The sequence below is a fragment of the Fusarium poae genome, chromosome 1 (genome assembly GCF_019609905.1).
Source record: "Fusarium poae strain DAOMC 252244 chromosome 1, whole genome shotgun sequence".
NCBI lineage: Eukaryota > Fungi > Ascomycota > Sordariomycetes > Hypocreales > Nectriaceae > Fusarium > Fusarium poae.
Window position 1 is genome coordinate 3,087,510 of NC_058399.1, and position 25,913 is coordinate 3,113,422.

Genomic DNA, 25,913 nt, shown 5'->3' on the forward strand with positions numbered 1-25,913 from the left:
CAAAAGGTGGGTTGATTGATCCATGTGGATTTGGGAGAATTTTTGGGGCTGCCCAAACTCCACTAGAGGTACAGTAGCTTATAGCACTTGCAGTGATGCATCAAGTTGCAGGGTCATGAACAAGACCTAGGGCAGCAAGATGCATCCATGTTTGGTGGTACATTATTGAGTGCTCAATTGGGTTTCTGTCAGGGTATGAAGCACTGAGTTTCACTACCCAGTAGCTATATGAGACATGATTTCGTTACCGAAAAGTCATTCGTTAATCTTGAATCCCACGTTTTGCTATATCTTTTACATCGTCATTGATCGAACAGCTCCAGATCCACTAAACTACCCCATATTTGCAGGGGAGACTCACTAAAACATGCTGAACATGTGGCAGTGTTAGACGTGGTCAATGTTAGTGGGGTAACCCGGGCGGACCTCATATTTTGGACCTTGCTCTACGAGATGTGACCAAGGATAGTTAAAGTTTGCAAGATACAAACTAGAACTAAGGACGAGAAGTTAGCAAAAACAACAGAAAATGTTGTCTTGAGTTGGGACAACTTCAAGCCATCTTCAGCAAAAAAACATGACCTGGCTAACTAGTACGTAGCAGAAAATAACCTCCTAAGTCTTAGGTTACAAAAATAAATAGTCTAAGAGCTATAGTCAAAGGAGCATAAAGTGGCCCACTAATTTCGTCTCTTATGCTTCCAGCGGCCAATTTTTCTGATACCCCGAGGCCTGGTTAATCCTCACATCTGCTACGCGGCACTCACAAGTCTTCTCTACGGCATTCGACTTAATCTCAGGCCTTTGAACTTTATCATGCACTAAGTGGAATATGCAAACCATCAACGGCACTGTTCGTCATGTATGTTATGCATTTGCAAGCTAAGCAAGGATCTGGCTTTCCCCAGTGTCGATGGTCACTGCTTATACCTTAAATGCTTGTGATATTAACAAGGGGTGACAAAGATAAATCTAAACGAAATAGACATCCACACAATAGTATACTATCATAACGGCATCCTAGAACCGACATATCCATGACCAGATAGTACGAACGTTCCAACACTTTCTTGATATGTGCCCAGTTACAAGGGTCCTGTATTGCTAAGCATCTATGTATACTTGCTGCGATACAGTCGGTATACAAAGGCTTGTAAACAGGTATGCTGTGTAGTTTCGTCTTTGTTCCACAAGAACGAGCTGTTTCTTCCATTGACGAGCACATAGCATCGAACACTGTCTCATATACTCTTCAATAGTATAACGTTACCCAACACCGATCGTACGCCTGAAACACACCACAACATGGCACAAGGAACTGAATCACATCCAGCATATATCATCACAAAAGCAAGTACAATAATACAAAGAGAATCAATGCCCATCAACCGCTATCTATCATACATCAAAAAGAAGCACCACGCTTCTCTAACCTGCACACAACATCTCGTGCAAATCACTGCCCAACAAATAGTTCCATGCCTAGCTGAGAGAACCCAACACGATAGAACGCCGAACCCTTTTTTGTGTTTGGTGACATAAAAGAAAGAAAATTATTTGGTATACGGGACGCGGGATGTAATAGCGAGAGAATTAGAGCCAGTGCATCCACAGCGCTGGGCTTTCGAAAGCAAAAGTCTGAGATGGAAAAATGCAGGGATACAACCGAAGCGACTTAGTGCTGATGGCTGTGGTTATGGTCATGACTGTGGTCATGACTGTGGTCGTGACTGTGGTGGTCGTGACTGTGTTCGTGCGCATGAGGACTGGAAGGGCTGTGCGACGATTCACTAGCTCGTCTTGTAGATGAAGCTTTGGATGAAGAGTCGGCTGGACAGCAGCCCTGCGCCTGGCAGTCGTCGATACACTCAAGGAGGCAACTATCCCCCTTGTTTGAATCGGCTGCGCCATCGAGGTTAAGAGCAGCAGCGTCGGAATCGTGAGCGTGCTTCGCATCGAAGCAAAACTCGGGTTGTATGGTAGCACTGTGGATGCCGAAACCGTGGAGGCACTTGCGAGCACGACGAGCCAGCTCCATGTACTTCTCACCGCTGTGGGAGTCAATGGGGAAAGAAACCTGGAGGTGCATGCTAGCGACGAGCTTGGTGTCTGAAAGCTGCCATACGTGGATATGGTGGCAAGTGATGACACCGGGAAGAGCCTCAATGTCCTGTCGAATCTCAGGGACGCTAATGTGCTCGGGAGTAGCCTGCAGAAGAACGCGCGCAGTACCTCTAGTAAGAGGAATACATGTCTTGAGAATAATGGCGGTGATAAACAGGGAGACAGCAGGGTCAGCGTAGACCTTGCCAGGCCAGTCGGTAAGCCAGATGATAAGAGCAGTGACCATGACACCAATGTTACCAAGCATATCTCCAATGACGTGCAGAATCATGGCGTTCATACCCATGTCAGCGTGGTTGTGACCGTGGCTATCCTTCTTCTTGGCGTCCTTGGGGAGAGTGTGGTGATGACCTTGGTGAACACTCGAGTCTCGTCGAGGTCGTCGGGAATGTGAGTGAGAATGGGAGTGCGATCCGTTCTTGCTGTGACCGAGAGATGAGCCATTCTTGGCGACACCCTTGAGAAGAGGTGACTCCTCATTCGCCTCATCCTCTTCCATAATCAAGGAGTTCTCAGCGTCAGTTTCGCTCTCGCTGGTGGCCTCGTTGGCCTCGCCTCGGGTAGCTTCGATGATGCTCTGTCGGAAACTTGCGGGGTGGATGCTCAAGTCGTCGAGACTAGCGAAACGAGAATGTCCACTCCTACTGGATCGATGATAGTCGCGGCCTCGGGAATGTCGGTTTGTCTCGTTCGATTTACCGTTGGACTTTCGGGATGCGTTTGCGCGTTGCATGACAGCCTCGGGCAGAACCTCAGCGGCGCGGCCGCTTTCGTCGGCAAGAGCGCCGTGGTAGCCGGCGTTGCCCTCCTCCGCATCGTGGACGTGGTCGTGGGAATGTCCGTGATCATGATCATGGTCGTGGTCGTGCTCGCCAGGTCCGTGAGAGTGACCGTGGCCGCCGAGGACAAAGAAGCCGACAAAGTTGGATAGTAGACCGGTAGTACCGACGATGAGCATGAGCTTGGGGTTGTTGATCTCCGGGGGTTCGATGAATCGGGTCAGGGCTTCGAGGACGATGGAGACGCAAAGAGCGATTAGGAAGACAGCGTTGAAGAAGGCACCTAGAATCTCGGCGCGAACCCACTGAGAGACAGTTAGCCATGCGATTCAACGTTTGGGAGTGTTGCGACTGGGTTTAAACGCACGCCAAAGGTAAACTCATCAGTAGATGTCTTTTGCGCGGCAGACACAGCCCAGAGACCGATGACCAGGGAGATAATGTCATTGAGCTATGCAGAGTTAGTTCTTGTCTGTTGATTGATTCGCGCGTAGTGCGACAAGGAGGTTGATTGACGTACCATGTGAAAGGCATCTGCCATAAGAGCAAGAGAGTGGGCAAGGAAACCAGAGATGATCTCGACGAGGAAAAAGACAGTGTCGATAGCGATCATGACCTTGATCCTGGTGCTTTTGGACCACGCCATCTTTTGAAAAATACCCATGATGAAATAGACGGCCCAGAAACAGAACAAAAAATGAAGAAGGAAAGTGGTTGTGTTGATGAAGATGGAAAAGGAAAAAAAAGCTAGAGGGGAATTGCGATTATGGGTTGATCTGGGCCTGGCTGGGTTATCCTTATCCTATCTATCTAGATCTGCGGGCCCCCCTCAAGGAAAGAGAGACAAAGAGTGAGAAGATTTCGGGTCACCAAGTCTAGTTAGCACATGTACCGTTAGTAGTTTTTAGGTACTACTATAGGTAGGTCACTACTATGACGGAATGCGACTGTGGAGGCTGATCCCTGGAGTAAGGGAGAAGTTGAGGCAAGGGTTGGTTACGCAGTGGTTAGAGGGTATAACTCCGAGTGACACAGACGATAAGAGAATAAGACAAGGGGGAATAGAAGAATGACGAGGGTTTGGTAGTGATAGAAGAAAAGAAAAGAGAGATTGAATTGAATTGAAAATTCATGCCAAAGCGCTGATTAATTTATTGATAGTTCGTCAAGTAAGTAGTGGCAAAGTTTAATCAGCGTTCATCACAACACATGCAATCCAATGCAAGCAATTAGCACACTTACTTAGCACCTACAGAATCCATAAAAAAAGTACTTGCAGACGGGACACATTTCTTAGTCGCAGCCAGGCAAGACATTGTCAGTCTAGTTCGAATTAGAACAGCCGTAGTAGCCGTAGCTGGGGGCTATCGAGCCTACAGTACTCCTAGCTCGGTATGGATACAGTCGCTCGTTTATAAAAAGAAGCTTTGGATAGATAATTGTTACGGAAAACTCCATCCTTGAAACTCTACAAAACTCTACTAGAGGTAGAACTGAAGTGGTTCGATAACAATGTCACTATAGCAATTACTAGACATGTTACATGTGTTATGAAACAAAGGACAGCAAGCATTGATCATCGTTTCGGTTCGGGGATATTTTAAGCAGAGTTCGCGAGGCAGAGAATCCGTTCTGCCGGTTCGGCATTTGATCCTCTCTTGGCCATCGGTTCATCACCCACTATTTACGTAGTAATGGTTGGTGGAGTTGGTCTAGACTCCGATCTCGGGAATAGTTACATCCCAATATATGGCTCTGTTCATTCATAAGATAAAGCATTGAGACTTTATTTATGGTAGTCAGTAGTATCAGACTAATTCTTTTACAGCATAGCTTCATATCAAATGTCTCGACTACCAATTGAGATGTCAATTCAAAAATACCTACAACTCTTCAAGTGACTATCACTCATTCTTTTCGTAAAAATAGAACGAAATTTCACAATTCCCCATCCGAGCGTCTCTTCTCGGTGAGATCCATCACTTCGTGGGGCATCTCTTCGGTCCATTCTTACTGTAATTTAATAAACTGGACCTTGGTTGATACTACTACGGTGGGAAAACTAGACAGGAGAAAATCTCATGGCTGGTTGAGATAACAATCTTGACTCGATTATATCTGACAGTTTTACTTTTGCCGTTGTCTTCAAGCCAGCCAGCCTCAATCTTTCAGCTCTGCAGCCGAGTCTGACCACATGCCAATTATCAAAATGGGAGCGTTCCTAGTGGTTGTTTGTAAAGCCACAATATTGGCACTATCATTATTATCGACATGCAAGGGTTTTTTGCACGCTGATCAGGGAAACCAGGTTGTTTCAAATTCAGGCTAGAGGAAGTGTTTGATCAGAGAATCTATCTAAAGCGATAGCAGCTGGCCTGATACTAGATAGTAGAGGTGACAAATCGTTACAAAGACCTTTTACCGTCCGTCTTGGAAAGGTAGATACACGTACCAGGACAAAAGTAATCGACAGCCTCTTCATTCAATATTGATTGCCACACCGTTATGCGCCAAGGGACGGGAAGTGAACATCGTTGCATACCTACCACCACAAGGCTTCTTCTAGGCTGTGATCTACATAATTCCATGTCAGTCAGGATCTTGCATAAAAGGGAGGCTTAGACCGAACACAGCCCCCATATAAACCAACAAACAAGTCCCATGCTAATAACCGTAGATGCTTTCTTGAAGCAATCATTCATTATGGCCATGGTCTTACAAGGAGTTCAAATTCCTACTCAATACAGACACACAGCTATACTGACTGATCCAAGACGTCTCAATCATTTATATGAAGATCATGATTGCTTCATTACTGTGAGATTCTTGAGTACGATTCCAGGGTAAGAAATGCCAAGTATGGGTGTTTCAATTGCCAACAGTCATTTGTTAGTGGAGCAAGTCAGTTAGTCTTTAGCGCCCTGGCAGCGGCCCGTACCCGTCTACTACCCGCTCCCTACCGTCCGTGCCTGCATCTACAAGCGCGCCTCAAAGATGTTAATGATATATATCAAACATCTCCTAATGCGAAGTTTCGATCAAAGAAGACTATTTATTCCGTTGAATTTATTGGAAGCCCTTTGTGAACATTGTGCTTCCATCAATCCATATGTCATATGATTCAACGCATTGAGACACAGCATCTGCTGCGGCTTGCCGCCCTGGTTACTTTGCCGCCCATCTTTATGCGATCACCACCCTTTAGGCGCCATGTCCATCCCTGATGGTGACATGACTAACCTTCGCCGTACTGGTTGGTCTAAGTCTTCTTGTCTGTAACAGTCACTGCATGTCCCACTGAACACGAAACTTGTTGGTCGTTGACTTGATGATAATGGAGGCAGTGCTCCTTTTTGATGAACATACTTAATTCTCTTCTGTCTTGAGTTGTGTATAACTTTTACTTTGAGTCTACTGTCATCTAATATTATATTGTTCTTGATTATTGTCATAGCCGTTATTTCGCCCCTGGTTTTGAATTTACAACTATTTACGATATGGAGGCAGCCGCAAGCATAATTGCTTTCCTACAGGTTGCTCAAGGTATTGCCAAATGTGCAATCAAGACCAAGAAGCTATGGGACCAAGCACAGGACATACCCGAGGAGATGCAGTCTCTCATACTGCGTCTACACAGTTACAAGTCCATATTCGAGGTTATGCATCAACAATTTCCTAATCAGGAGTCGTTTTGTTCGCTACCGACGTTCTCGCTAGTACAGGATAACTTGAGAGCTTCGATGTCGGCACTTGAGTTGCTCGACGAGAGTGCTGAACACCTTGTCACGAAAATAGATGCAAAGAAAGGGCTGAAGCGGAAGTTGACTGCTTTCAAAATAGCAATTGGGAAGGAAAACTCTGATCGACTCATCAAAAGACTGCATGATTCTATAGCCTTGCTCAACTTATCATTACAGGCCTGGAATATGTGAGTATCTTCTTGAACATTTTGGAACTTGAATTGACCTTCTAAATTTCAGGGCAATTACGATATTGACACCCGAGTTGATCGCGAACCAGATCAGCCAAACATTCAAAACCCACTGTGACGGCATTCAGTCATGGAAAAAGCCCGCGATAGAAGCTGAGGAAGAGAATGAACAGTGTCATGAAGTCAGTAGAGCAGACGACAACCAGATCTCGACTTTATCACGCTATACGGTAAAGCTCAACAAGATATATACTCCCTCAAAATTGGGCCGTTTCGCGATGACATATACCACAGCCACAGGTGCATGGCAAGCCTATGTTCAATGGCCAAGCTGGATTTCTACATCTGTCTACGAGCTACAGTCCTCTCCAACACTTGGTGGCTGGTCTTATAACTACAGGGTGTATAACATCATTTCATCCGAGTCAGATATCATCAAGAAAATAGAAAAAGGGGACAAGGCTGGAGTTTTGGAGCTTTTCAAAACAAGAAAAGCATCCCCGTTTGACAAAGATAGTCAAGGCCACTCACTACTATACGTGAGTCAAACTCCGGTAATCGCCCCAGTCGGGACTTTCTCTAAGTTATCACAGTATGCAGCAAACAAGAAACATTTCGACCTGTGCCAGCTTTTCTTGAGCTTGGGGCTCCAGAATGCTCTGATCGATAGAGTAGGGACGATGAACGAGTAAATATAACCATGGCTGCGACTCTGGAATCAGGTGCTGACTTTACAACAGGAGTCCTTTAACACCCCTTGTTTTTAACCCAAACCGGCACGACCCAGAGGAAGACTGGCTGAAGATAGCCGAACTGTTTCACTCGTACCTCGATGAACCGGAAACGAACATGGTTTTACGTCTTTTCGACTGTGGGCGGGAGTGGGCCTACGGAGACGAGTTCGCTATGATATTTAGGAAGCGATTTCTACCCAAGTTTTATACAGGGCCTTTAAGCCATCGGCTTGAAGCGTTTAGATTGGGATCATTCCACATGGACTCTCCCGGGAGCCTAAGGCAACTTCTGTCACAAGACCGACGGATTAGTAGTTTTGACGTTAGCCAGTCAAGCCAGGAGAGGCTTTCCCTCGTCCATTCGGCTGCCGTGGCATTAAGCATCCGATTTGCTGACGAGGCCATACCACAAGCAAGAGGAGCAGCCCAGTGGCCCATATACAACGATGGCTGGAGTTACCTGGCTCAACAGGTTGTCACAGCAGCCTCCATAGAGGACCTACACAGCTTTGAGACTGTACGACCATGGGATGTATACCATGTTCCAGTCTGGAGCGGCACACCGCTCGTGTCCATTCTTGGAGGCGCGCTTTGCTATCTCTCGCCCAACGTATCATTCTTTCACTGGGATTCTGTATTTCAACAATCGATACAAGAGTGGTTGTCGATCCTTGAAGCCACAGAGGTGGATCTAGTCGAGTATGGGAGAAGGGAGGTGGAGATTTTGAAAGCGAACATGCGCGGCGCTTTCGATGCCAATGCTATCGAAACCTCGAGGCATTGCATTCGAGATGCAATGCCTTCTTCTTGTACATCGCTTAGAGTCCGTGAGCGTGCTGGAGTATGGAACGAGAACCACTGGGTCCCCATTCGGCTTTTGGATCTTGAATTTGGGCCGCTAGCAACTGATTGGAAGATTGTATGGGCACCAGAGTTTGAGTGGATGGCCAATGAGTTCTGGGCGATGATAGAAAGAGAGGATCTAGTAATGCCTGGATCATGGGTTGATGCATAGATCACGTAGTCTAATCTGGCTGGCAACTTTAACCCAATTGAGATGAGAGTCTTAGCACTCTATAAGCAAACCAACTACACATACCTACATACACAGCTGGAGATTGCGTTTCAGAAAAAGTCACGAGTCTCTCTTCAGCGAGTCATATCATAGACATGAGTTGACATTTCAAACTTTGTTCAAATGCTCGGTGCGTCGGAATTGTTGTTTGATAGAATCGAGGAAGTCGTCATCAAGCGTATCGCGCGTAAGGTACCCCGCCGGGAAGAGGCGGGGCACACACGGCGGCTATCCAAGTGCATCCCGTGTCTTCCTGTACCTGCCCGAGCTATCGAAGTTTCATCTTACGTTGTTCATAATCTACCTGCCTATCTATATAAGCCGATAGTTTTCTCTTTTCCTATAGGCAATCATCCAGTCCAAAACCATTCTCTATCATCTGTGCTTGACTTGCTCATCAAACTCAACAACTAGAATGGCGACAAGACCAGCTCAAAAGGCCGGTACGTGGTACGAAGATGATCCCACGGTGTTGAAGGAACAGCTTGAAAGTTACCTTGCGGCTGTCCCTGAGAGTATCGATGGAGTTCCAGTGCCAGTTAACGGTGCACGAATAGTGATTGCTCCGTAAGTTGAGCCGCCAAGAGGCGCTGAACATTGGTGAACTAACAACACTGTGCATCAGTCATGCAGGATACGATTTCTCTGGTCCCTGCGCGGCATGGGCATACAAGAGCCTTGATCTCAGCAAGACCAAGCGTGTCTTTGTTTTGGGACCATCCCATACCTATTATCTTGAAGGGTGCGCAGCAGCAACCTTCGACAAATATGCCACTCCTTTTGGAGACCTGGTAGTTGACCAGAAGACGGTCCAAGAGGTCAAGGAAGCCGGTTACATGGAGGATATGCCTCGACACAACGAAGTGAGCGAACACTCGTTGGAGATGCATATGCCTTACCTTTACCTTTGTTGCGAGCAAACTTTTGGCTCGCCGGACAAGTTTCCCACAATTGTACCACTGTTGATTGGAAGTAATAAAGGACCCGAGGAGAAAGCATATGCTAAGGTCTTACTGCCATACTTCAGAGACCCTGAGAATGCCTTCGTCATTAGCTCGGACTTCTGTCATTGGGGCAGAAACTTCAGCTACCAGTTTTATTCGCCTTCCAACAGTCCATCGGATCTGGTTCAATTGCGCTCTTCCGATGCGGCGCCCAGAAACCCCCCAATTCATGAAACAATCCGCGTGATAGATGAGGCGGCCATGGACGCTGTCAAGAGCGGTAGTCATGACGCTTTCCTAGCCACCCTCCGACAAACAAAGAATACAGTCTGTGGGAGACATCCCATTGGAGTTACCTTGGCTGCTTTGGAGCTTCTGGTGAAGAAACCTGAGTTCAAGGATAAGGGACGTTTCAACATCATCAAGTATGACCGCAGTAATCTTGTACATCAACCAAAGGATATGAGTGTCAGCTATGTATCGGCATATGCACTGGCATAAGCAATAATAATGCGAGTTCCATGTGCAAGTCGGATCTTGGGACAAGAATGTATTTTCATTACTGAGGACTGGAGTTGAGCTCCAGAATTGTATTGAGGTGCATGATAGTATTTGAGTTTTGGAGGAGTTGTCACAGCTATGGTACTTGCCCACTCCAGTTCGAGTCGTTAGACAATACGAGAAACCCATGTTATTACCCGTTGAACTAGTATTTTCGGAACCAACCTAGACAGAGTCCGTTGGAAACAGAGTTGGTGGAGTGTCAGCTTGTGATGCGTTGTAAGTTTCTGCGGCTGAGATGTAAGACGGCTGAACGGCTTCAAGGTGTGAAGCTTATGTATGTATGTACGGATCTCCGCACGTAAGACGAATGGTGGAGCAAACCAAAGATCCTTGACGAGAGAAGATTACGAGAGGCATTGGCCATTCGTATTAATGTATTATTAGTGGCAACGATGCTATGCTATGGATTTGGCTGACAATGGCTCGATATGCTCATTACCTTTTAGCTTCCATCAGAATAGCGGTATAGATTCACATGAATGATCGACTATACTCCAAATTGAAGAACTGGATTCTCATCTCATCTCCTTCGGGAAATACCACAAATAGCTCGCGATCAAATGATTGGCTTCCCTTGGCAATGTCGCTACGAGCTATCTGTACTCTTGACCCACGCGGCGAAGCTTAACTTGGGGTTGTTCGAGACCCCTCCCTTGTCTTTGAAATGGGTGGACGCCATGTTTGCTGAGCTGAGGCTCATTCGCACAAGTCGAGCTGTTAGCCTTTAAAGAGGTACTTACTTTGGTGTAATTGATCAATTGGTAAATCAGACTTTAGAGATGTTGGCGATAACGTCGGATAGGGCCGAAATCTGCGGATCATTGGACTTAAAACACCAGACTTGTTACAGATTTTGCAGTTCAGACTCTTGACGATCCAAGGATGAATGGAAAACAGCCGCTCAAAGGTGAAACAGTGGGGAAGGCATCACCAATAAAGAGAGACATGGGAGGAGTGCTGTGGTTATTTAGGGATCAACCCCTTGTCTGAGGGAGGTGAATAGAATAAGCCAAACATAGTGGATGCTACTATACTGGTGATATTGTCCGGAGTAATTTTGTCTTTTCATCACACCCTAAACCACATTCATGTTAAGCTCATTTATAGCCCTGGTTACTACTGCAGGTCTCTCTTCTTCTCAATCCAATTGAATGTGTTCTGTGTCGCATAATTGTCCAGACTCTTCAAGTGTTTCTGGCTGTTGCATCTCTGGTTTTGAGCACACCGAGTACCACATCGCCTATGTTTTAACCAAGATACTATTAGACTATGTCTATGTATGACGATGGCGACATGACAAGTCTCTTACGTAGGTAGAGCCTCGACTGGAATTTACATGCTTGGATTACAACGATTGGACCCTGCATCAAGGGGCAATTTTGTATGTACCTACGGAGTAAGCAAGGTGCGGCTTGCTCAACAGGGCTAAGTAAGGCTAAGCTAAGGTCAAGTGTAATCTTCTAGAGCCGCTAATGGCAGTGAGCGGCGTCCCTCAAGCGCCCTCCAACACCCCCAGGACCCGCTAATTACTCAGTGGCTAACTGCTATGCTATGCTGCCACTGTCACTGCCACTTTCACTACAACCTTGGATGCCACAATCTCGCACTCGGCCTCGCTCGCTTTCCCCCATTCCTCTATTGCATCCTTGCTGGGCCCTTCCTTGTAAACTCCCGTCACGTCTCATTTCCAGATCCTTGAATCTTGTGTTTTTTCTTTAACCTTACACCCTCCGCTCTCTCTATCTCTTACTTTTTACTCTCTTCATTTGCCATCTTGTTTTTCCCTTTTTCCTAAACCTTTTCGTATCTGTGTCAACTCGACTCCACTAAAAAAAAGGACGTGTTTCTCCGTGATTACTTATTCTCACTCTCACTCTTACATCTACTCCTTTCTCCTTGCTGCGCGACGAGAACCATTCAACTTTAATATCGTAACACGGACACGATACAGAACAAACACAAGAGAAAAGATATCATCGCAATCAATTGCTCCAATACGAAAACCCTCAACAAAAAGAGGTAAAATTTACACAAGGAATTACATTCTATAACCTTTTAGAGCTCCAGCTCAGTCGCTACAATGAGTGTTAGTTGCGCCTCCTATCCAGTCCGCCCTCATCTTACTCCTGTCTCGATGCTGCTTTAATTTTTGAATGTTCCACAATCGGCGCAAAGAAGCTTGTTTCTCCATCATGATTTCACTAGCTTTCTTGTACAATTTACTGACATTTCAATAGTACGGGTATGTTCTAGATAAACTTCAATCGCGCGCCTTCTCCCGACCAACATATTAACTCAAGTTCTAGATACGGTAGACAAAATCCCTACGATGCCCCTGACCAGGGCTACGGCGGTAACGGTTACGGCAACGGTGGTGGTTACAACAGCCCGCAAGCTCAGGGCTATGGTGGTGAGACTTCCCGTCTTTGTTTGCTGGTTTCCTTCCACCACTTACTGACATGATTTGAGGGATAGGTAGCGTCGAAATGGAGCCCCTTGCTCACAACGGTAGCTCCTTCGCTCAAAGTGACCCCAATGCTATTCTCAACGAGTGTCGCGATATCGACCGCGGGATCGACACCGTCGAGCAGAACCTTGAGCAGCTTCGTATGATCCAGCAGCGAACCCTCGACGATGCCGATAGCTCAGGCTCTAGTGCTGCCAACCGTCAGCTCGACTCCCTTTCTGCTGACACCATGTCACTCTACCGCGAGCTCACCGAGCGAGTTCGCACTATCAAGTCCAACCCCGAGGCCAACTCTGCCAAGAACAACCCTCACGTCACTCGTATTGATCGCCGTCTCAAGGCCGCTATTACCCAGTACCAACAGGTCGAGTCGCAGTTCCGAAAGCGAACCCAGGACCAGATGGCCCGTCAGTACCGCATCGTCCGCCCCGATGCCTCTGAGCAGGAGATCCAGGCTGCTGTTGAGGACACAACTGGTGGACAGGTTTTTAGCCAAGCCATGATGCAGAGTGATCGCCAGGGTCGCGCCCGTGCTGCCCTGAGTGCTGTTCAAGATCGTCACCAGGCCCTTCAGAAGATTGAGCAGCAGATGGTCGAGCTGGCACAGCTGTTCCAGGACATGGACACTCTCGTTGTTCAGCAGGAGGCTGCCGTCACCCAGATTGAGCAGAAGGGTGAGGAGGTTGTCGAGAACCTCGACAAGGGTAACGAAGAGATTGGTGTAGCTGTCAACACTGCCCGCAAGACACGCAAGAAGAAGTGGATCTGCCTGGGTATCTGTGGTATGTATTTTCAGACGGAATTTGTGACGCAGCGATTTGCTAACCTTTTAATCCAGTTGCCATTATTGTCGTCATTGTCATTATCGTCCTGATCTACATCTTTGTTATCAAGGGACAGAACAACAACAACAACAACAACGGCGGCAACAACAACAAGAGAAGAGCCATCGAGGCCGCTTCTGACGCTATAATGCACACAGCTGTTATGCCTTCTCTAGCTCGTCGCGTTGCTGGCGGCAACGAGGCCGCCTCTCTCATCAGCAGCGTCGCAGGAAGAATTCACATGCCCCAGCTACCGAACAACTAATTATTCAAGTTGGACGGAGGACAACAAAGGCTCATTGTGTTCGAAACATGTATAAGGCGACTTCCTACTATAAACTCGGGATATCTATACGCCAAACAACGACAAGCTTCGAATCGGAGGGAATTAAAAAGCAGTGTCAGGCTGTGTTTGTTTTGTCTTTTTTGCGTATTCCCATTGGATTATAACTGCTGCTATAGCCCGATAGCCTGTATGTTTTCTTTTTTGTTGATATAACCGGGTTTGAATCTGCCGCTGTCTGGGCTTGGTTTTTCTTTTATCAATTGCATTTGCTAGGGGCGTTCATAGTATGAGCTTTTAATCACATTTCCCTTTTTTAACTGCTCTATCCAAAACTTGTGTGTGGTTTGTGATTCAACGTCAAATGAATACACATCTCAATGGCAGCAGGATCTTGAGAACTCGGTGCAAATAATTTATGTAATAATATACAAGAGCGTCAGGATCCGTACATCTAGTACGATTCAGCAAGCTCGTCAAACAAATTCCATACGCCAAGAGCTATACCCAAAGGTGTCTGGTCCACCTGAAACTGATGATCCACAATATGTTGAGCGTGAGATCGATATCGTTTATGTTGCCCAAGTATTACCTTTATCAAGTCGTCATCTGATAATATATTAGTATCAGCGTGCAAAACATAATGGTAGGTTATAACGTACCAGGTCATGCTGATAGCATGTCTCTCTAAATCTTGTGACACAAGTCTCAAAGCGATTCAAAGTCTCCAATGGTAACAATCAATCATCATCAGCCTTCGCTTTTCCCTTCCCCTTGTCGTCTTCATAATCTAGCACTGCTTCATCAGGTGCACCTCCATCATCTTCTACTTGATGACTCTGTTCGTTCTGTCCCATAATCTCGCGTCTCTTCTCACTCTCATCAACAACCTTCTTCAAGACCCCCATGCGTCTCCGGAAGTCCTCTGCCAAAACATCAGCGTCCTCGCCTCCTATGGCGCCGCTTCCAGAATTAGGTAGGGAATCAGGTCGCGCTTCAACGGGTTCGCGCTCGACGCCTTCGACGCGGAGTATCGCGCCGCCGCTCTCGTCACCCTCGCCCTGCTGTACTGCAACACTAGACTCTGTCACGGCAAAGTCGGGCGTCAGGCTAGATGCCCATGACACGGCCCAGCGGTTAGCAGAACCTTCAGGGGCAGGCGCGAGGTCTACGACAAGGGCGCGATGGGATGGATCTTGAGAGGGCGTTGAGAGAATGGACTGATCGTCGTCTGAGAAGAGGTAGTGAATGCGCGGGTGAACAGTGGTATTCGTGGTTGAGTTTGTCAATAGTGTGAATAGCGGTTCGAAGGAGAGCATCTCAGTTCCGACCGGATCAGCTTGGTCGACAGCAGGGGGAGATTGTTCGTGCGAAAGTCCGATATCCGGACCACCCTTGATGGACGGCGAAAGCCCATCCGCAGGAGACGCATCTCTATCGGTAGCAGACATTCTGACGAGAGGTAGGTTGTGCTGTTGTGCTTCTAGAGTGGCAGGGATAAAGCGACCGAGCCAGAAGCATCTTTACTTCCAGTGGATCGTTATTGCTAAACTAAGCTGTTTAAGCTGTCTGAAGTTGGTTGTATAGGTAGATTGAGGATGAGATGATGGGATGACAGAGGGAGCTATGAGGGCTTATCTTATCAGCACGTGGGTACTTTGGTATAAGTCGTGATTTGCCTGGTATTGTATCGTAAGACAAACAAGGTGTGATTTGTACGAGATGAGATCAAATATGATCAGATCTTCAAGTGATATTGACAAAGTTCTGACCGTTTTTGGAGCTCCTTGTTTGTGGCTCAACGTCGTTAAAGGTTAACTGGAGCTGCATATTGCATATGCATGGAGGAGTATCGTGACTTGACATGTGACCAATGGAATGTCTGAAACCAGTCACCTGCAAAACATAATCTACAGTAGATGAGTATGTTATTGGTATGAGAGGTATTGTTTGATTCAGATCTATATTCAGGTCAGGTTTATAGTCTTAGTGTCTACATGTACATAGAAACTCTGTTGTGTTTATGTAAAATGATGCTTCATGTTCTCCAACATGGTCAACAGCTTAGACTCGGACTATATCTGATGACTTGGTCTGCAGACAATAATTTATAATAGTTCTTAGTACTAGCATTCGGATAATAATTCCATTTTTATATACACCGCGGTTTAAGAGTCTGCATCTTTATGCACTCTGACGTCTCTTGTCACCCATGACTTGTTCGCTTATTGCCCGATATGGCTTTGGTTTCCTGCAGCCTGACTTGTTCAACACCCTTTTGAAAAAAAATTATATTACACTTGACTCAACAGTCACAATTCCTTCTGTCTGAAATCGTACTATTTTGGCTTACCGACGAGTCGTGCGCCGAAGAGAGAGGGTCACTGTGCATCAACGGTCAAGTCAAGCTTATGGAAAAAGTTGATTGAGTTGGGCTGAGGTCAGAGTTAGGCACCCAAAGCCTTCACTAATCCAACTGCCCAAGTTAACGCCGGCCCCGTCTATTGAATCTACTAATCTATGTGTGTTCCCACGATGGCTGTATCCCTGCCTCTATTTTTGGGTCTTTCCAGAAGACCTTCCTTTTTTCCCAACCGTGTATTTCGTTCCCGTGATATCGTGACAAAGGAAATCTATAACAAACACTAACACCCGCCCCAGTATATGCCCGCTCTGCAGACAAATCAAACGCCACGTCGCTAATGTCCAGTATGCAACAAAAAAAGCAGGCTGTAATGGAACAAGAAGCGGTAAAGACTTTTTAGGACGAAGATGAGTGTAGGGCACGGAAGCCAGCCGCAACCAAACTTCTTGACTTGTCCTTGGAATCGGCGGGAGCATTCCAGTAAAAGAGACCCTGCAAGACCATAGTTAGCCATATGTCATCAATATCAAATGGTATGATGTTGGTATTGTGCCCAAGACACCACAACCTTCATCATCCACAGTTGGGCTACTCACCCCTAGTCCCTTTTGCTTGCAAAAACCCGCCTTGATCTTGACGGTGTCTGGGTTGTCGTACGTCACGAAGCCACCGTCTGCTCCCATGCATTGTGCTGCCACATGGCGTTTGTCGACAACCTCCTTGCAGCCTTTACGTGGAAGCTGGCTGTACTCAAAAGTGCCGTCTTCGGCGCCACCAATGCCCTTGTACTTGTGTCCTGCACCAGTGCAGTGAAGAAAGCTTCGTCCGAATGTCGGGATGCCGAGTAGAATCTTCTTGGGTGGAAATCCCTTTGACATGAGATACGAAACCCCTGAAGAAGCCGAGGTCTCTTCCTTATCCATGGCGTAAAGTTGTGCGTGGTGTCCGGCTTTGGGGGTCCACGAGCCGAAAAAGTCGTAAGCCATCAAGTTGATAAAATCCAGATATTCGGCAATCTCCATCAAATCTAGAAACTGCAAGACAGCCTTGGCTGCAGGAAGTGCAGCGGTGAGGACATAATGCTCCTCGGGGAGGTGAATTCGGACGGCTGCCAGCAGAGCCAGAAAGTCATAGCCTTGTTGCGCATCACAGGGGTACTCCCATGCAACTGTTTTGGGAAGTTGGTCAGTTTCTTGTGTCGTAGTTAAAGACTGAGGCAGTCTCGAATGACTCACTGTCAATCCCATCCAGGCCAGAGGCCTCGACAAGTCCTTTGGCTGATCGAGCAAAGTTATCCCGCAGAAGAGTGCTTGATGCTACAACGGGGAAGATTTCTGACGAGTTTCCCCCACCAATTGACAAAACAACTCGAAGATGAGGATGTTTTTGCTTGAGATGCATCAGAGATCCCAACCCTCCTTGAACACCGTCAACAGGCGCGCCGGCGTCCGCCCACTCATCGCTCAACTAAACGAGTCAGTATCATCCACTGCCGAGACTTGTAGTGAAAACTTACAAAGACACCACCATCGGCTGAAACACTGGCGTAGGCGTAATAGACGTGGTTAATGCAACTGTAGTTGAGCATGCCTGGTGTATCTCCCTGGTATATCCGATAGTTGGGGAAGTACACAGCGTTTGTGAACATGACATCAGACAAGTTCGAAGCCATCTTTGACTTTCTTGAGGAGCTCATGATGGGCGATCTGAGAAACAGAAAAGAGAAAAGAAGACAAGAGGAAGAAGAAAGAAGGAAGATGAACAGAGACACAGCTTTAAAGAATAAGAGAGAGAAAAATGTTCACCGAGTATTTGTTGCTTCAAGTGTGTCCTGCAAGAACCTGCATAAACGTGGGATCAAGATCTTCGACGTACAACTAAGAACTGGTGTGTCGGTCAACAACGTTAGGCACCAAAGACTTGCTTTGCTGATGAGGTTCATGACTGCGAACGAGAAGGATCCAAGCTATATAAACGCTCAACACCACACCAGCGCAACTAGCTAATGAAGGAGGGTCATCTAGTTGATGCGAAGAGAGCAGGGACTAGCATCCAAATTACGGAGGGTCCTGGATTCGGTCGGTAGTACTGATACATGACATAATTGCGGGGAGGCATGAGAAGAAACACAAACGCGCTTGCGTTTGTTAGAGCTGAGAAGCAGAGGCTTCTTGGGAGACCGTGAAGTGCAGCTGTCCTGTCGGATCGCGTTGCTACCTGCTAGTTAGCCTGCCTTTTTTGATGCTTTGACCAGGCCTATTCGGGCCTTGTTAAGAAGGTGAAATATGCGCCTCATGAAATGACGGTTGGTATCCTTGGCGGTTCAGCCCTGAAATGGAGTCGGAGATCCGGGGGGAGAGCACTAGATTTCCCCTTCAAATACAGTCCGTGTAAGCAGACCCTGAACTATTGACCCGAAGAGGACATGATTATGGGCAAGACGAACTGACATCAGGCTACTGAGGCCGGACGGTGATGCTGGAGCATTGACGGAGCGGCCTTCCCGAAACATCGAATATCCCTGTTACGATGGGCAAAGATGAAACACTTTGACAGAAGGACAAGTAAATGACATGCATCTTCAATACCTAAAAACAGCATAGAACGGCAGTCACGTTCTTAAAATGAGCCGTGGACCTCGGCGCAATCCGAGGCGGCATATACTTTCGGCCCAAGTCGAGGCATTGTTTGAATAGAACTTGACTTCTAATCACCATCCTCGTAGTATCGGGAAGCAACAGCAAACTTCAAGGGATGAGACGGTCTCAGCGGCATTGGTCTTGGTGTCACAACGTCCGGATTTAGTATCAGGACGATCCAGGTACATACAGTACGGCACCGCCATCTTTGCGCGAGGGTAGTCCCAGAAACGCCGAGTCAGAGCACAACTTCTCGATAAACAGTCGAACAACCGTGCGGCTCCGTGGATTCGTCCTGCCATCAAACTTCTCGAAGGTTTGGAACGCGCTACGCCGAATGGTGAAGTTAGTTCCATAATTAAAACCCATCAGGGATGATTAATTGGGCTCAATCTTCAGTGGACCGGAAGCTATGTTTGGAGTTCGCGCCCATGAGCCAGCCAGGACCGTGTCTACAAACCATAACCATTGTAATTCTGTTTCAAAGCTAGCGCGCCTGCATGTACATACGTGCCTTGATGTACACAACCGTATGTACTTGAAATTGAGAGAGAGAGAGAGAGAGAGAGAAAGAGAATCGCCATGATGAGTAATTGACTTCTGGCAGTAAACCAATGGCTGGGCTCTGAGCTTTGGCCTTGCCTAGCAGTTCCCTCACCTAAGTGATGTGGAAATTAGCGTTGTTTTTAGAAGCCTCCCTCGCACTTAAATGAAGTGAGAGGCTGAAATCTGCAACATGTCAGAGCTGCAGTGCATAATTATGTATGAATGTTTGTCCTGATTTTGAAGCATGAATCCTGCCAAACTCTGAAAGCGCTTTGCCTCGACTCTGCCTCAGATAAACCTGTGCCCGCTGAGTAGCATTTCTATTCTTAACATCATGTGTAAAAGTATTGTCATCCCATGCGACTGTGCAATATTTTGAAACCATGAAACCATGACCCGACATCCCTGTGTAAAAGGTTCAGAACCATAACACATAAATATGGTTGGTTGTCCAATGTCGGAAATAAAGCCAAGAAGCGGCAAGAGTTTATCTATCCCCGCTCAGCTGCATTGACGTATTTCATGGCTTCTGGCTGGTATGTTGAGCGATTACCCGAAAGGCAATACCCGATACAAGTGTATTGATGCGGAGGTGGAAGTGAATGTTGGTTCTGCTGCATGTGAGACTCAGTGGTCAGCAAGCTGGCGGCAGACGGCTGAGAATCATGCAGGGCTCCTTCGTACATAGGCAAGGCGACAGACATCGAACAGCAGGAAGTGAAAAGAGATGTACTACCTAGCCGAACCCTTGTTGATTTGGTCTGTCCTAGGTTCGACATCTGTCAAACAATCGTGTTCAAAGGTTGTCTGGTGGAGCTGAATTGGCAGGGCGACAGCTAACACCTTCCAAGCCTGGTCGGTGGAATGTGTGAAAGCCTGTTGTGTACAAGTAATTCATGTCTGTCTCAGCTTCGACCCTAATGAGGGGATGAGGGGGGTTTTTGACCTTCTTCGATCGGGCGAGGCGGATCATGTCCATAGGAAGCAAACAAACATCCAATACACCGCACCCCCAACTCAGAGGTTGAACCAACAGTCGAATCGCAGAGTGCCTTTATGCGCCATCCGCATATCCTATCACCAACAACTCGCACAAGTATGTAGGCAGCTGAAAGACATACCGCATATATGCCAATCTTGCCAATATTAGAGGCGAAAGCCTTTGTCAGAAGGAGGGGCCTTGGCATTGTGGTAGCAAACGTGCAGTATTCCCATGACCCTCTTGCGTGATGTCCTCGAGTAAGAAATGTCCATCCCTTGTGTACTTTAGTCGGTTTCACAGGGACGATCATTGTGGCGCAACCATGATCAAGAATGATAAAGTGCACTGGGCCCATCTTTTGAGTACCTCGAGCAGTTTCGATTTCGACTTCTAACCCACTGGTCAACAAGCAAGATGACAGACACTGATAGCCACTCTTTCTCTCTGATCTCTGAGCCAGGGATAGAGACGATATACACACCGACGGAACAAGACACGGACGATTATGATTTTGTTTTTGAAGACGGTCGGTCTGAGTGTGTACAACAAGACGATGGATCGAGTTGCTGCACTTCACTGGCTCCGAGCATGTTGGACTATGAACACTCTAACGGGCGACGGTACCACGCCTATTTGAGTGGGAGATATCCTTTACCGAATGACAAAGGCGAACAATGCCGAGAGTTGCTTGAGCATATTTTGATGCAGCACCTTCTTGTACGTCAAGTCTTGCAACGTAACAACGCTCGAATGCACTAATAAGCTCTCGTATTTGCAGGACGGAGAACTTTTCCTGTCTAACATTGGTGACGAACCGAACAAGATAATCGATATCGGCACAGGCAATGGTGAGTGCTTCAATAACTGATTGCTGCTGTACTGACCACCGGTAGGAGCTTGGGCAATAGATGGTAATGGTCTGAATGCGCACGATTCAGAGGGTGCTTGCTAACAACTCCCTAGTCGCCGACTTGTATCCAGATGCGAGCGTAATTGGGACTGACTTGTCACCGACCCAGCCCAAGTCGATGCCACCGAATGCGTGCATTTTTGTTGAAGATTGCGAGGACCCGTACTGGGCGAACGGACACGACTTCGATCTGGTCCATTTTAGGGGAATGGCCGGGTTTCTTCTTGATCTCGACGCCATGGTCGCTAACGCCTATGAGTAAGTAAAATACTACCAAGGGATACTCGCCCGCTAACAAAGAAAGGCATATAGCAAGCGGTGGATGGATCGAATTCCAAGACTTCGACTACACAGTTTGTTGCGATGATGGCACCATGAAGAAAGATGACCCTTTGCAAGTGTTTTTCGATACCTGCGCTCGGGGAATGCGAAAGTACGGCTGTACCAACTTTGGCAAGAGTAATGTTAAGAAAGCCCTCGTCTCTGCTGGTTTCACTCAAGTTAATGAGGTGAACAAGAAAGTGCCCATTTCTCGTTGGCCAAAAGACGAGGGACTAAAGGACATCGGGACGACGATGGAAGCGAACATTTCCGACCTCATTGGGGCCATGGCCATCAAACCGTTGATTGCATTGGGAATATCGGCAGACAATAGAAAAGAAATGGTCTCCCAGGCTTGCCAGAGCCTCAAGAAAAGCAAAGCTCATCGGTACATGAACTGTCGCTTTGTTTTTGGTAAGAAGGTTGATGGGGAGGATGCTTGCAAATCGAAGTCTTGATAACCAATTAGTCGACCGAGGATGTTTGTTTGGGCGAGGCTAAGTCACATCTCTCAAGGGAGTGGTATTGGGATTCATTGATGAACAAGTGAAGGAGATATTTTGGGACAGAGCAAGTCGACCTATCGTAGGGTAGGACCTGGCTTGTCGGAAGGAAGAAGCTGGAGTGGTAGATTGGGCAGGACACTTTTTTATATCCATAATTGATTCAAACTCGGATGAATTGACGAACGTTATGACATTAATAATTACACTCAAAATTAAAGACAGTTCATAAACAATCCCGAAACAGGGCTCATATGGAGTGACGTTGGTCGGTTTAGAAGCCATCCCAGTCGCTGACAAACCTTAGTTGCGCCGCTAAGATACCACCTGCAGCTGGAATTTGTTAGCTCAGCTAGCTTTGACCTTGATCTTGACATCAACACAACAACTACACCGCGCGCCAAGCAGCATTTACAACAATCCTGCGACAGAACACTGAAAGCACGTCAATAATATCAAAGCAACTGATTCTTTTTATCTTTAACAACAGGCGATCTGCCTGCGCCTCTTGCCCATCATGCCCTCCGCCGTCGAATCTCCAGCCTCTGCCATCCTCAATCACTCTGCGACGACCTACAACTTCCGCTTCTCACCCTTCCTCCGACAAACCTATCAGGTCGGCCTCTCCCCCGACCGGCCAGTATGCAAAGCTTTCCAGTCAGGTCATTGCCCGAACGGCACGCGATGCCCTGAACGACACGTCTCCGACTCCAAGACATCACAACCGACTGGTGGTCTCAACTCGCTAGTGTGCAAGCATTGGTTGCGTGGCCTATGTAAAAAGGGAGAGCACTGCGAGTTTCTTCACGAGTACAACCTACGAAAGATGCCTGAGTGTAATTTTTTCATGCGAAATGGATACTGCTCTAATGGCGACGAGTGTCTCTATCTTCACATTGATCCTCAAAGTCGACTGCCGCCTTGTCCCCACTACGATATGGGCTTCTGTCCTCTCGGCCCCAACTGCTCGAAGAAGCACGTGCGTAAGAAGCTCTGTGTCTTTTATCTAGCTGGTTTCTGCCCTGATGGGCCGGATTGCAAGGAGGGCGCTCATCCCAAGTGGTCAAAGGATCTGGAGAAGCCAACTCTCAAGTCGGAAGAAAAGAAGGACGAGGAGACGAGAATGGAATTTCCTCAGGATGATATGGACCGACAGCGTGACCAACAAAGAGACAGAGACCGGGATGATGGAGGAAGACATCGAGGAGGTCACGGTGGTCACGGTGGCAGAGGGAAATGGCGAGGAAGGGGTAGATATCGTGCAAGGGGTCACTAAGATAGGTCTCTGTTTGCGTTTTCATTTAATTCAGACGACGATACCCACAAAACTCTTGGGTAGTTATCCCAGGCGCAAATCATCAAAGAACGGAAGCAGTTGTTCAAAATCAAAACAATTGGATCTGTATTTTTCCAACAGCCATAACATAAAATCATCAAGAGTTGAAGTCGTGACGGCGTCTATATGTAACAATATCGAATCTTTTTACGTATCCCATCATAATGCGTATCATGCGGACCCAATGTACATTGCATGGTCAGCATAATTTTCCATGCCATCATTTATGATGCTTCGGGTGCCTTGTGAGACCAGACAGCCCCAGTGTCGGCATGCCAGACGTTGTCGTCTGAAACAGCGATGAACTCGCTTGATGTTCCTTCTTCACCTTTCTCACTGTCATCGTCCTCATCGTCGCTGCTTTCCGAACCTTCGAAGGCGCTGGTCTTCCATGTAGAAAGCTCATCAACCCGACGGATGCCCATCATCCAGGAAACGAGGCCACGAGGAGCCCATCGGCCGACAAAGCCATAAACACTGGCACCGAGACCGACTCGGACAGTATCAGCAGTGATATCACCGTCGATAACGTCAAAGACAGAGTTGTGAAGACGCCGCAGCGAGCTTCCCTTGAGTCCGCGGATGCGGCCTCCAGAGATGGCAGAGCTGGTCTGGGCGACAAAGTTTCTGGCATAGACATGTCGAGCACCCTCTGGCCAGACGAGAGGCGATTCAGGGTTTCCTGCAGGCATGACCAGGCCTTGGTTAGGTCCGCCCCGGGTAGGGACGAAGCTAGAGAAGTCGAATGTGCCAAGTTGCATGTGGGTCACTGGGATGTCGAGGGGTCTAAGTTCGGCGGTGAGGACTTCGGTAAAAGCGGACAAGGCCGAACACACGGTCGCCTCAGGTGCATGGAAGGGCGGGTTGATTGACGAGATGATGGAAGGGGTAAAGACCAGGACCTTGGGGGGGATCCATTTTTCTCCAATGGGGTTCAAGCGGGACGTGAGTAGTGGGAGGAAAGCTTGGATTGTGAGAATAGGTTGGAGGAGGTGGGTATTGAAGAGGTCGGCAAAGTTTGAAGGTGGGATTGTCGCAATGGGAGACGTCTGGTAATGGAGGCTTGGAATCAGGATAACGGACTTTAGAGTGAGCTGGTTGGGCTTCATTCCAGGTCCGGGAGCTTGGGGTGACTGGAGGTAATGGGCAAAATGCTCAATGGCAGAGCCGGCATGAGGAGGCTAGGAATGTCAGTACAATCACGCTATGACCATCCAAGACAAACTCACGTCAGTGGTATCAATGGTTAGAGGACGGATATCGGCTCGCTTCATAGCCTGGACCATGGATTCGTCTTCAGCAGCGTTGCAGACGATAAAAACGATGAACCCTCGTCTCTCCATGTCCAAAGACAAGGATCTTGTTAAAGGCAGAGTGGGAGAACCAGCGATAACGACGACATCAGTGCGACCGCCGTTTCTCGCCCTTCTCGCCCGTCTTGTCTTTCTCATAGAACGGCCCTCATAGTATCCCTTGTAAACGACGGTACCGCAGGTGAGGACGACAACACCGGTCAGAATTTTATGCTCGGCGATCCAGGTCTGGAGTCTCTCGAAGCGAGACAAAGACACTATAGCCACCACTTCTTTGACAGGAGGACTAGGCCTCACTGACTCTGGGACCCATTCCGACGTGGAGAGAGTTTCTCTGACGACTACGGCAGCGCGGTCGACATTCTTATCAATGAACTCGGCCGCAATGTCGGAGTACCGGCGGGCCTGGGTCGAGAGCTATTCGATAGTCAGCGACATGACTTGGAGTAAAGAGCTATAGTACCTACAGTATCCAACAGCTGCTGAGGATCTATCGACATGGTGGTGGTTTGATGAGAGAGAAAAGATTGCAACTGGAGGCTCTGCTCATATGACGGTGACCTTCATGCGGTGGGGAACTTTAAAAGCTTCTGATACCCAACCTCGTCGATGTGAATCTTTCGTGCACGGACCATCCGATCTCCGCGCCGGAACCCGGGATTTAGTAGTCCGATGGTCTACCCGAGGTCGGGTATCTAGACGAGGATATCATCTGTACAGGTTGGGTTCTCATAAGTGAATAATTGTTGATGATTCATTCTGTTGAGTCTGCCAAGTTTCCTATTCGATTTCGATCAAGAGGTCTCTCTTTGTCTGTCGATTGGAGCATTATGCCCGATGTTGCATATTGAACCACTGTTTCAATGCATAATACAGAATTTAATTTCACTCGAAACCAAGGACGGGCAACCAGATCGCTGTCGCAAGTGGATAGTATGAGACAACCCAACAAATTCGCACGTTAGATAGCAAGTGATTCCATAATCTTGTCTTGTTGTTCAGCATGAGTTGTTGATTACTCGCAATACAATCAGGCCAGAATGTTACCCTCTTAAGAAACGTGGCCCAATATGAGGGCTTCACATATTGGTGGATATACAGCAGCGAATCATCAGTTTACACAAACCTCTCTGAAGAGTTGGCCAGTACCAACAACGACGCTGCATAGTTTGAACACGACTCGGCAGTGCTGTGTTAATGATTGACTTTGTTCGAGTATAATCCAAGATTCTCATATTTCTGTGATTATTATCAGTTATCAAGCACGAGCGTT

General features: G+C 47.4%; 9 protein-coding genes across 9 annotated transcripts; 5 read left to right on the plus strand and 4 right to left on the minus strand.

Annotated features, from left to right (window-relative positions):
- Positions 1–1,675: 1,675 nt before the first annotated feature.
- Positions 1,676–3,567, minus strand: FPOAC1_001007 (uncharacterized protein; the record flags this gene model as incomplete). The annotated part of the gene is made up of 3 exons (XM_044845614.1): positions 1,676–3,208; positions 3,271–3,354; positions 3,424–3,567. The coding sequence occupies 3 exons, from the start codon at positions 3,565–3,567 to the stop codon at positions 1,676–1,678; spliced, it is 1,761 nt and encodes a 586-aa protein (XP_044711530.1).
- A 2,833-nt stretch (positions 3,568–6,400) lies between these two features.
- FPOAC1_001008 (uncharacterized protein) lies at positions 6,401–8,583 on the plus strand (the record flags this gene model as incomplete). The annotated part of the gene is made up of 4 exons (XM_044845615.1): positions 6,401–6,831; positions 6,884–7,373; positions 7,428–7,522; positions 7,575–8,583. The coding sequence occupies 4 exons, from the start codon at positions 6,401–6,403 to the stop codon at positions 8,581–8,583; spliced, it is 2,025 nt and encodes a 674-aa protein (XP_044711531.1).
- Positions 8,584–9,058: 475 nt separating this feature from the next.
- Positions 9,059–10,088, plus strand: FPOAC1_001009 (uncharacterized protein; the record flags this gene model as incomplete). Its single annotated transcript, XM_044845616.1, has 2 exons — positions 9,059–9,210; positions 9,269–10,088. The coding sequence occupies 2 exons, from the start codon at positions 9,059–9,061 to the stop codon at positions 10,086–10,088; spliced, it is 972 nt and encodes a 323-aa protein (XP_044711532.1).
- A 2,255-nt stretch (positions 10,089–12,343) lies between these two features.
- On the plus strand, positions 12,344–13,707 carry FPOAC1_001010 (uncharacterized protein; the record flags this gene model as incomplete). The annotated part of the gene is made up of 4 exons (XM_044845617.1): positions 12,344–12,363; positions 12,458–12,561; positions 12,627–13,400; positions 13,457–13,707. The coding sequence occupies 4 exons, from the start codon at positions 12,344–12,346 to the stop codon at positions 13,705–13,707; spliced, it is 1,149 nt and encodes a 382-aa protein (XP_044711533.1).
- A 615-nt stretch (positions 13,708–14,322) lies between these two features.
- Positions 14,323–15,176, minus strand: FPOAC1_001011 (uncharacterized protein; the record flags this gene model as incomplete). Its single annotated transcript, XM_044845618.1, has 3 exons — positions 14,323–14,334; positions 14,388–14,396; positions 14,523–15,176. The coding sequence occupies 3 exons, from the start codon at positions 15,174–15,176 to the stop codon at positions 14,323–14,325; spliced, it is 675 nt and encodes a 224-aa protein (XP_044711534.1).
- Positions 15,177–16,486: 1,310 nt separating this feature from the next.
- Positions 16,487–17,786, minus strand: FPOAC1_001012 (uncharacterized protein; the record flags this gene model as incomplete). The annotated part of the gene is made up of 4 exons (XM_044845619.1): positions 16,487–16,582; positions 16,687–17,258; positions 17,326–17,557; positions 17,607–17,786. The coding sequence occupies 4 exons, from the start codon at positions 17,784–17,786 to the stop codon at positions 16,487–16,489; spliced, it is 1,080 nt and encodes a 359-aa protein (XP_044711535.1).
- Positions 17,787–20,845: 3,059 nt separating this feature from the next.
- Positions 20,846–21,946, plus strand: FPOAC1_001013 (uncharacterized protein; the record flags this gene model as incomplete). Its single annotated transcript, XM_044845620.1, has 5 exons — positions 20,846–20,974; positions 21,036–21,105; positions 21,151–21,168; positions 21,221–21,425; positions 21,472–21,946. The coding sequence occupies 5 exons, from the start codon at positions 20,846–20,848 to the stop codon at positions 21,944–21,946; spliced, it is 897 nt and encodes a 298-aa protein (XP_044711536.1).
- Positions 21,947–22,508: 562 nt separating this feature from the next.
- Positions 22,509–23,267, plus strand: YTH1 (RNA-binding component of cleavage and polyadenylation factor; the record flags this gene model as incomplete). Its single annotated transcript, XM_044845621.1, has 1 exon — positions 22,509–23,267. The coding sequence occupies one exon, from the start codon at positions 22,509–22,511 to the stop codon at positions 23,265–23,267; it is 759 nt and encodes a 252-aa protein (XP_044711537.1).
- A 284-nt stretch (positions 23,268–23,551) lies between these two features.
- Positions 23,552–25,140, minus strand: FPOAC1_001015 (uncharacterized protein; the record flags this gene model as incomplete). Its single annotated transcript, XM_044845622.1, has 3 exons — positions 23,552–24,508; positions 24,557–25,057; positions 25,108–25,140. The coding sequence occupies 3 exons, from the start codon at positions 25,138–25,140 to the stop codon at positions 23,552–23,554; spliced, it is 1,491 nt and encodes a 496-aa protein (XP_044711538.1).
- Between the last annotated feature and the right edge of the window lie 773 nt (positions 25,141–25,913).